General features: G+C 45.4%; 1 protein-coding gene across 1 annotated transcript in view; it reads right to left on the reverse strand.

Moving 5' to 3' along the window:
* Positions 1-573: 573 nt before the first annotated feature.
* Positions 574-11529, reverse strand: part of LOC308292936 (histo-blood group ABO system transferase 2-like) — a gene marked incomplete at both ends in the record, with an annotated part of 63525 nt that continues 52569 nt past the window's right edge. Inside the window, one exon of the mRNA XM_080735361.1 lies at positions 574-1495. Within this exon, the coding sequence (XP_080591487.1) occupies positions 574-1495 (922 nt within the window). The remainder of the gene's footprint in view (positions 1496-11529) is intronic.

An 11529-nucleotide genomic window follows, 5' to 3' on the forward strand; every position in this document is an offset into this window, starting at 1 on the left:
GCCATCAGTTTGTTTTCACTGCTCTCGATTGCTTGTAGGATTCTTTCCATTGTGATTTCACTTGCCATTGTTCTTGAGATGAGCCGCACGCGCTAAACAAACAAACACTTCAGACTGCGTGGGTGTGGAGTGATTAGTCACACACACACGCTTAGGCTATTATTGATATAATGTCTTGTAGGGTTCACACTTGGTCCATTGATGAGATCTTTTGTTTAGAATATCAGATGCTGGTTTATAAGAATATAAACTGGAATCATTCCAGCTCAAAATACTATAGACAGACGGCTCTTGTGCAGAGCTCACTCATGCACGTCCTTCCACTCCGCCGCCATCTCCAGTATCATCTCCCCTGCTTCTAGTTATTTTCAATGAACCAACCCACACCGACGGCATGTGCCTACCGTGCGATACGCTGCTGTTCTATTTTGCCGCGGTTTCCCCACCAGGGGAAATGGATGCGGCATGCGGCAGCTTGCCGCACTTCACGCGCGTCTGGTGTGTGTTCTCTTTGCCGCTAGCAGATCCTAGCAACAACCCCCCTTGACGACAACTCGTTGCAGCTTGCTAGGCCTAATTGGGCCGTACTTCGGCGTAATACTTAACGACCGAAGAGAATCGTATGATTTTCATCACTGGATTACTGCTTAAGGGCTTAAGGTCGTCCCACAAATACTCAGGCGACAAGATCTTGGTGGGTTTATACAGGAAAAGGTATTTGTTGAAATAAGATTCATCCTGCCGTATTGCTTCAATTCCTTGCTGGGTGTCAAGCTCAATATTGCGTCCACATGTCGAAACCAGATGATGAACGTAGGCCAATTCCCCACCAAATAAACACGCCTGAAAATAATAATCTCCTTCATCAGGGGCCATATACGCCTTCGACGCTGGCCTGCGTTCGTAAGTATACTCGCTGCGCTGCACAGTGAAGAACCATGGGTGTATCCCTGCGACGAGTTGGCCCAGGATCTCGGCTCCAACGTGAGCATGGAATTTCATGTCGACGTCAAAAGAAAAGATGTAGTCGGTGTGGCCGAGAAGCTCGTCTTGTATCAAAGATTCGATATATCTCATTCGGCCAGCTGAGATGTCCTGCCATTTGTCTTTGCCCTCCACCGCCTTGACGAACAGCTGTCGGCCGTGGCCCAGCTCCAGAGAAGGCACCTCGTCGGGCTGGTCTGTGAAGATGTAGTAGCGAATATTATAGCCAAGTAGGAAGTTGCGTTCAGCCGTCTCAAGGAAGTCCCTCAGGAATCGCGTGTACTTTCCATAGGCGAAAAGTGTGACGGCGACGGTGATGTTGCGCGGTCCATATATGGCGTCTAACAGCGCTGGGTCAAAAGTCCCGTCCCATACAATCGGAGCGAGCCACGGTGTTGTCAGTTCCACGTCAGTACGCCGCGGGTCAGTCACAATGTTTGGTTGCTTCAAGGGCCGGTTCGGAGCCAGTGGTGGACTCACCGGCGGCGTTTCCTCGGGGGTCGGCTGACATCTTAAAAGACACAGCCAAAGGATGAATAGAGCGCTGCTCAGCAGCAGCACCAAGGACCAGCGTCTTTTACAAAAATATCGCTTCATTTTTCCTTCCCTGGGCTCCCTCCTTTCCGTCCGTCCTTCCTTTCTTTCTTCAGCCCCTTCCTTTCTTCAGCCCCTTCCTTCTGTAGTCTTATTCCCTGAGTTTAAAAGGTTGTAGTACAACAGTCTTCTTACTATACCATAGATGCCTGAATGATGAATGACAAATGACCAAGTCCTCAACCTCTTATATACATGTATAATACGTACATCTGATGTCATCAATGATGTAGGCTACTGTGACATCAGGCCATCTCCATATTTGGGAATAGTAATAGCCTGGAGGTAGTCAGTGTATACTTACGCTGTGCCACATTTGGCAAGACCCAAATTCAGAGAGAACATTTTAACTAAAATCTTTGCTTCTGGGGGTCCCTGAAAAAAAAAATTGAGATGGAAGGTCAATGGCCAAATACATAATTTTGGGGGTCCTTGACATGACAAAGTTTGAGAACCACTGGTCTAGCCTGTAAATGAATGAGGCACCTTTCTAGTAATAATAATGTCCTTAAAGGAGTAGTTCACCACTTTTCAACCTGTCTTCATATAATAGGTCCTCACTAATGTTCATGATAAAATATCAAATTTTTTTTCTACTCAGTCCAAGTCTCCTAGGAGAGCTGTGGGAAGTTCAGAATCCATCGTCTTTTGACATCATCATTTTCCAAAAAAAAAAAAAATCTATATTTTTGAAAAAAATATTTAGATTTTTATAATCCCGAGAACAATGGCTTCCACTTTAAAATTGCAACTTTTCAGGAATAGAAAGCCTGCAGTTTCTATAAGCTGGATTGGCAATCGATGATGTCACAAGACGATGGGTTTCTGACATGCCCACAGCCCTCCTCTGAGAAAAAAAATAAGCTATTTTTGAGTGAGGAGTCGGACCAATTATATGAACATAAGTTGAAAAGTGGTGGAGTGCCCCTTTAAGACATTTCACCGCAAAATTGCCTTTGACTGTTTGTCGGCGGTACAGAATTACCATTAATGTCTCGATATAACGCTGAAAAGGCATGACTCACGTTAAGATGCACTCAAAGACCCCCAGTTCTCATATGTAGGGCACATCTGTGGTTTAGCATGCAAATGGCCCTCTCTCAGCCGATGGCACTGCAGTGGACGCAGGCCATAGATTATGTTCTCCTCCCAATGACACGAAAGGGGAAAGAGGGGCAGAGAGAAAGGGAGCTCAATGCATGGCAGTGGTGTTGGGGGTTAGGCCAGGGAATGAGGTGGATTACTGAAATCTAAAGTAACCAGCTGTCCTGGAATAGTCCCCCATCCCAATTTCGAATGACGCGTGTTACTATGTTTTTGCCACGGTATGCAAGCACTTAGACACCCTGACTTATTCAGCAGGGGTTTGGATGGGGTAAGGGATGATGGAGTAGAGGTAGCGAGAGATGGGGTGGAGTTGGTGGTAGTGGTGGTGTGATATGAAGGGCTTAACGTATGCTCATGTTCAAACTCTTCTCCGCGTGCGAGCGTCTGAAAATATTTTGGGCTATATACCACGACATCACAACACTGTGAGCTTGTACAAAATTAATTTAGCTGGGGACCCCCTCAAGGACCCCACTTTGAGAACCACTGCTGTATCACGCACGCACGCACGCACGCACAGTATGTGCATGCATGTGCATATAATATTTTGTAGACCTGCAAGCATGCAGGATGTGTTTGGGTTTCTATGTGTGTGTCTGTGCGTGCGTACACATTTGTGCAGGTGCGTGAGTGCGTGCACGTCGGTGCCCCAGATGCGAGACCAAGGCCCTCTGAGACGTGCGTGCATCAAGCGTCTATAAAGAAGAATCCATGTCTGTTCCTTGGGGTGCCGTTGTTTGTGTGTGTGCGTCAAGCCGTGCGCATGCGCACCTGGGCAAATGGTCCGTGATAAGTGCCGCTGCGTTGAATGCAGAACCACTCATGTAAATGTATTCTCTGTTTATTTTCCACCGCAGCCTTGTGAAATACAAATGAGAACATTACTTTGGGTTTCTCCCTCACTGAAACCATGTCAATGAGCCAAGAGAAGATGCCGAAATACACAATCCATTTGCTAGAGTGGAGTGAACACACACACGCGCGCACAAACACACAGACACACAGACACACAAACGCAGGCACACAAAACAAGCCCCCCCCCCCCCCCCCCCCCCCTCCCATCCATGTTTCTGTCTGATCCGTATCTCCTCTATCACCACCAGCCCCTTTCTGTGATTCTAAGGATGTGATTTTATGGGGTGTGCATGAATTATTCATTAATGAGTCAGGGAGATGGGCAGGACGAAACACACACACGCGTACGCACACACACACACACACACACACACACACACGCACGCACGCACACACACACGTCCCGCTGTGGCTGATCACCAGGTACTGTAGGTTGAATATCATTACCATGGTTTCACACATGAGCAATGCTATCATGGGCTATTTAAAGCAGGAGCTCTCTCTCTCTCTCTCTCTCTCTCTCTCTCTCTCTCTCTCTCTCTCTCTCTCCTTCTCTTTTATTTCTCCCCATCAAGTGCCTCCAACAAAATGCTTCTGACACCATTTTTATTCATCAGCTGTCCTCAGTGAATTATGTTTTTTTTTTTTTGGCAACACACTAATGCTAATTTGAAGACTTGTAACCGTTGTTCGTGTGGATACATTGCATTTATTGCCTGCTCAGAGTCACTTACAGGATTACAACCAGAGACTAACCATAGCGACCAACACCAGGGACCAACCACCAATCATTTTCAATAGGACATGGAGTTTCTGTCAGCCTGTGTGCGTGTGAGTGTGCGTGTGTGTGTGTGTGTGTGAGAGTGTGCGTGTGTGTCTGTGTGCATGTTTTGAGTCTCTCCTGTCACTCTGTGTTCCAGTAATTGCTATTGATGAGTCCCACTGTAGCGGGACGTTTTACAGTAAAGGCAGAATATGCTGTTGTGTGTTGTCGTTCTCCTGCTGTTGATTCTGACAGAGCGCACGCACACACACTCACACACATGCGCTCCCACCTGGATGCACCCGCATGCACACTTGCGCGCACACATCAGAACGATGCAAATGTATGCAGTGCTGCTATGTCACCTATCATTCACCTGATCATCAGAGTGACACCAGCAATAGAGGTTGCTTCACAGACTGCATTATCATGAGGACACACATGTGTGACGCACGCACGCACGCACGCACGCACGCACGCACGCACGCACGCACGCACGCACGCACGCACGCACGCACGCACGCACGCACACACACACACACACACACACACACACACACACACACACACACACACACACACCAAATGAAATGGGTTATGGTGGGATGTTGCATTTATACCATTGCATGTGAATGTCAGTGTGCAATGCGTGACCTGCATTGGTTTGAGAGGTGGGCCCCTAGCTGCTGCTGTCCCTGGTGACTGCTGCTGTGGAGGTCAGCAGCCACAAGTTTAGATTTATAATTTAGACATTGTCAATGTCAATGCACTTTAGAAGCATTCTTATGCTGTCTTCCAGAAGAGTTGGGCCCTTCCTGGATTTAGTGTAGGGAAACCTGCCTCCAGCTGGCCTACTGGTCCAGGCGCATAGCACCTGGCACCTTCAAGCAGGTCTTCATTTGGGTTACGGTAGTTAAAATTGGACCCGTGAAGACCTCTACCACATAGGCATTGATGCCTGACGGCGTCGCCGGTTCGATTCCCGATCCGGACGACCTCTGCCACATGTCGCTCCCCGTATCTCCCCCCATTTCCTATCAGTCTACTATCCTATCCAATAAAGGCATAAAAGCCCCAAAACAAATCGTTAAATTAAAAAAATAAACCTGTCCTCCCCAGACATACCTAAAGAAGCATTGTAGGCAGAATATGTTGACATGTTCTTACGTGCCAGGCATGAGCACATGCAAAGTGATTTATCACTCTTGCATGACCAGCATGATTGTTTGGTAATTATACTGTTATTACAGGGAGATAATAGAATATCTACACGATTCGACATCAGAGAAACCGGAAATAAATGTCCTTATCTGAGGCTCACTTTGACAAGGTATTAGAGGTAGACACATGCAATTTTAGTGAAGCAGTGCGTCTGAAACATTGTAATTTCAAGATCCCCCCCAGTTTGGTATACATGAAGCCACAGACCATAACTCCTGAGTTACAGCCCTGTAATCTAATGGTCCATTTAGAACTATAGAACTGTAGAACTATAGAACTGTAAAGGTCCATTTAGAACTATTTCAAGGTTCCCGGAATCCACTGAGGTAAAGGATGACCTCTAACACAGGGGTCTTCAACAGGGGGTCCAGGAACCCTAGGGGGTCCTCAGAGTTACTACAGGGGGTCCTCCAAATCTTTGTGTGGTAGGGGAAAAAAATGCCTTTTTTATATTAACCACTTGAACCCTATAGCGTCCATATTCGGAGCACTTTAGCCAAAAATAGCAGCTCTACAAGCTCACAACGCCTCGCAGCTTGTACAGGTAGATCGTCTATTTTCTGCAAAGAGCTTTGGTGTAGAGGGGAAAAAGTGCAGACTAAGTACAGAGTGAAAGGTCAAGTTTATTAAGTATTGACAGTTCAAGTGGTTAAATATCTGAAAACACAAATTGACATGAATCCAAAATACACTGATGGTCGTGCTGTCAAACAATGAAACTATATGGAATCTATAAGGTTGTGTGGGTCCCTGCTTCATCTCTCTCTCAACTAAGGGGTCCTTGGCCTGAAAACATTGAAGACCACTGCTCTAACATGACAATAAAATAATTTGTTGGAAATATGTAATCAAATAAGATAGTCACAATGAGCTATATTTACGTCCATGCCTTACCCCATATCCCTAAACTTATTTTCCTTTTAATTTTAAAATAATTCAAATAGTCAATCTACATCGACATGTTGAATTATTAAAAATCTTTTTCAAAATAGTAAAACATGGCAAAATAGTTTAGGGATAAGGGGTAAGGCATGGACGAAAATAGGGCCCTACATGAGTCTATGAAGACTAAATACTTCAAATCTGACGTGTCTGCTTCTTCTGATCTCGACACTTCATCACCCTAGATCAGATTGCGTGCCGAATGCCTAAATGATGAAGATCAAGGCCTCCCACCGATCGGGCAGCATTTCTAATGTACAGTCAAGCAGCATACGCACGCACGCACACACACACCATACACACATACACGTCACGCACACATGCACGCACACCTCTCCTGTCCTCTGTTCACTTTGATTTGATTTGGTTCAGTGGTGTGTAACCACCTTCACATCTGTAGACGTACGCTGAGACTACAGATGTGGATCTCTATAATACACTTGTGTCTCTCTTTGCCCTCTCACTCGGCCCCGCCCCCACCCCGTGCTCCCTTTTACCAGGTTCCTGGCCCGAGGTCTTTGATCTTGTCTTTGACTTGTCATGGCTGACATCTCTAGCCAGTCCTAATCCTAAGGGACACAGCTTGACTGCCTCTCTCATCTCCAACAAGTCATCGAAAAAAGGAGAAGTGATCGTGTTACTGTCAAGTGAAAAAGCACACAGTCGGAGCACGAACCCTATGGAACCTTTAAATGGCCATGAAAAATATCATCATTACAAGCAGGCCTGGAATTTTGTCATTTTAGGGGCAAGGCTACTTGGCCTTTGGTGTTGTCCATTTTTTGAGGGCACAAAGGCCAAATGGCAGGGCAGGAAGGCCATCAAATAAAACAAGATTTTTGTCCATTGAAAGAATTTGTTGAATTTAAGGGTTAGGGACGATAACCTAATCTGCAGTGAAATAGATAAATTATGGTATTTATAATCTGATCGATGCTCAGCCCTGCACCAATCAAAGTCACTGGATTGCTTCAAAGATGGGGACTCAACAAAAGACACTGGTGTCTACATGACAAGAAAGAGACAGAGGAGTGGTACAGTACAGTACAGTCAGCTGGGGCATTAAGGCCACTGTGGCCTCAAGTCATGCCATTGGTTTGAGGGGCACAAGGCCAAACTGAGGGGCAATGGCGGTCATGGCCTTCATGGCCTCCACAAAATTCCTACCCTGATTGCAAGTAAGAAATATTTATATATAGGTCTACTGAAACGACTTAAAACGGATTTGAGGGTTTTCATACAATATTGCAAAGAGCAAAAGCTTAATAGCCTGTATCCTCGAAAGGCCTTCTTCTGAAATGCTATGACAGTGGCAATGCATGGCTGATAAGTTGCCACAGTTCAGGCAGGCCCAATACAGGAACCAGTGGAGTGTGAATGCCAGAGGAAGTTGTTAGCCTGTGATAGCACCAATGGCACCCATAACTCTAGGGCCCCTGAAAGCTTAGGAACCTTCTAGAATGGAACTGAATACTATCTCCACCGGCAACTGTCATCTATATTTCCGACTGAGAGTTTAATGACTATATTAAAAGCCCTATTAATCTTTGGTAATGGTACTGAATGGTTATTACCTTGTGCGTGCATGTGTGCCGGCATGTGCCTGCGTGTGGACTGTGTGTGTGTGTGTGTGTGTGTGTGTGTGTGTGTGTGTGTGTGTGCGTGTGTGTGTGTGTGTGTGTGTGTGTGTGTGTGTGTTAAAGATAGATGGATGAAATGAATCATATTTATCACCATCTGTCACTTTGAAGTAGAGCATATATTTGGGACAACATTTGGGAACGGGAGTTAATTAATGCCACACATGGTTCTCTGAGTTGGATAATGCGTGCTTGACCTGAATGGGCGTCTAACCCATTCGACCCTCTTCTGTCGTGCCACACTTTTGACGCGACAGGCTCCCCTGCTGCGTCGCTTTTCAACAGCGTGACATTTTCAATAGGTGGCCGCACCCACCAGTGAAAACATTTAAAGACAAGGCAGGCACACTGCCAGAAACAGACTTGAGCCCCGAGAGGCACCTGTGCCTGCAGTGCCGAGGGCTGCAAAACCCACTTCTTCCGACTCATGTGCTGCTCAAGCTGCATACCGATAGGCCTGCAATAGTAAATCACGATGTCCTCGTCACTGCAGACCAACCTTAGCCTGATTTCAGACTCAGCTGACGCTTGAGTCTGACATTGTGCCCTGTATGAACGATTTACGAGGGAGGGACTTTTATGCGAGTGATCGCGACGCACGGTGATCGCGATGCACGGTCGCGGCGTGTGTGTGTGTGTGTGTCTCTGTCTGTGCCAGTGACTGCTTCCACACAGAACTGCGACCAGAAACATGTAATCAACATAAACAGCTTGGTGAAATTGGTGCGTGTGTGTGTGCCTGCCTGCATGCCTGGTGTGTGAACTTCCTGAAATGTACTGTAATCATTTCAACTGCTGCGCGGATTGGATATTCGTCATTTACTCAACACCATACCAGAGAAACAGTCCACTCTGAGAGGGGGCGGGTCTATGGGCTGGAACCAGGCTAGACCAACCTGGGTGGGAGAATGTGTTGGTGTAACCTCAAGGATACACAGTACACTTCTAGGTGAATGTATGTGTATGTGTAACTCTGAGAGTTAACACTAAAGTTTTTACAGTGTATTCTCCCATGGTTTCCTCTGTCTTGCCACAACTTGCTGCGTTGCAGCCGATCTGATTATTTCCCTCTCAGGCTTAAGTACTTGCAGTATTTCTCCATTTCCATCCCCAATTATAATCCACTCAGTGTTTATTTACTGCCACCTTCATCCTAACATGTTCTTTCCACAGTCCCTGTAGGGTTGGGACGATAATCGGTATTATCGTTTATTGTGACAAAAAAACACTCACGATAATCGTGTTGCAGAGATTTACATTTATCGTGAAATTGTCCTCCATCATGCACTGGGATCAATTCACCTTTCATTTCTCAAGCTTCATATCTGGCACCACTTAAACCCTCTCGTAAAACGGTCCTGGAAATAATGTACTTGAGTCTTTTTCTTTTCACTCTACCAAATCTCTTGTGAGCTTGTAGACCTGCTATTTTTGGCAACCCTTACACCCCAGAATAATGGATGTTGTCGCGATAATATTGCGATAATATCGTAAATCGCAATTATTTTTGGTCACAATAATTGTGACATGAAATGTTCATATCGTCCCATCCTTAAGTCCCTGGTACTACAGTATTTTGCTCTCCTCACTCCACATTGGGAAAAAAGTTTGATTCAACTACGTGGAGTCGAATGAAGGGCACACACACACACACACACACACACACACACACACACACCAAATGTTTTAATTGATATTCAAATATATGTTCACCCAGGTCTGACACTCTCTTTTCCATGTGTCGAACGAGCCCTGAAATCACCCTGACCGACGTGAACCCTGTAAGCTTCACACGGAGAGGGGAGTCGTTAACAACCAGAGAAAGAGGGGAGATGAAACAAATAAAGGAAGTCATGGAAAGAGCAGGGGCCAGAGTTTCAGCACGAGGGAGCCATGAAATGGTTGTTAAAAAAGGAGGCTGTGAGACTACAAAGGATGGCGAGATAAAAAACAACGAACGATGAAGAAAAGAACAGAGCAATGAGAACGTAAAAGAGCCCCGGCTTTCATGTGTTCTGTAATTTAGCCTGAAATCACCCCGTAATCGAACTTAATGGCAAACTTTAGCTCTCTGCTTTATCTATCTCTTTCTCTCCCTTTATCTATCCCTCTACATCTGTTTCTTTTATTTCTTTCTGTCTTTGCCCTTGCCCAAATATCCCTTTGTCCATGATGAAACCCATGGACCAGTCCAGTAGTCCATAGGGCATTCACGAATAGTGATTTTTAGTATTCGAATTATTCAACCTCAAAGTATTCGAATAGTCGAATATTTGACAGGACTGGCCAAACTGTAAAAAATTAAGTAAGCAAGAGGCGAACATTGAAAATAGCCGATCTACATCTTCACAACGCCTCGCAACAGATCTGCTAATTTCACAATATTTATCTGCGGAACCGAGTCACATTAAATGTAATACCTACAATTCCAAGTGCTTGTCAGGGTGGGGGTCCCCAGTTCAACTATGTTTATTTTAGGGGTCACGGCCTAACACGGCATTGACAACTCATTCTTATGACTTCCTATCTAGCCAAGCTTTATAAACAATATATTTTTTAAAGACAAAACACTAAAAAAAGAAATAAATAAAAAGTGAATATTCGACTTCGGTGCACAACGTCGAATAGTGACTTTTTTTTTATTCTAATATTGATATTTGAATATTCTAATATTTGGTGAATGCCCTAGTAGTCCAGGATATGAATATTTAAAACAGTGCTTCTCTCCTCTTGTCTGTGCTTTAAAGACGAGTCCATCCTACTGCTCTGTGCTGTGTGTGTGTGTGTGTGTGTGTGTGTGTGTGTGTGTGTGTGTTTTTGTGCATGACTTTGCATGCAAGCAAGGACACGCTTGAGGGTAGTTGTCCGGTTGCGCAGACCCCAGGTGCGAGTAAGATATTGAAATGCAGAAAGCCGCCAGTATAATGTTATTGTGCCAATACAAATTAGCCACACAGGAGACATCCAAATCCCATCAACACCTGTTTTTACCTTTTTTGTGTGTTTTTGAGCAATGCTGGATAAGATATGATTTAAGATAACATGGTTCTTAGATAAACAGTTTTTCCTCTTCCAATTCATCTCTGATTGCATTTCCAAAATGATAGATAGATACAGTTGTGCCAGACAAGCTAAGCTAATCTATCTATAAATGCGAGAAGTCTCTGCGTGTGTGTCTGTCTGTCTGTCTGTGTGTGTGTCTGTAATCCGCGTATCTCGAGAACCGTTCGTCCCACCGGCTTCAGATTCGGCACGCGCGTTCCCCGCCGCGGCACGGAGTGCAGTGCCGGGTCTCGACCCGACCCGACGCGCGGTTTTCCCGAACCGGCGCGAAACGTTCGGAATCTCCTTATGCGGGGTTGATTGTTGACATCAGGCTGTTCCGGAGGAAATCGGCGAAAGCTCTGACTCATTGTGACATCA

This window comes from Nannobrachium achirus (assembly GCF_963921795.1).
Source record: "Nannobrachium achirus genome assembly, chromosome: 10".
NCBI lineage: Eukaryota > Metazoa > Chordata > Actinopteri > Myctophiformes > Myctophidae > Nannobrachium > Nannobrachium achirus.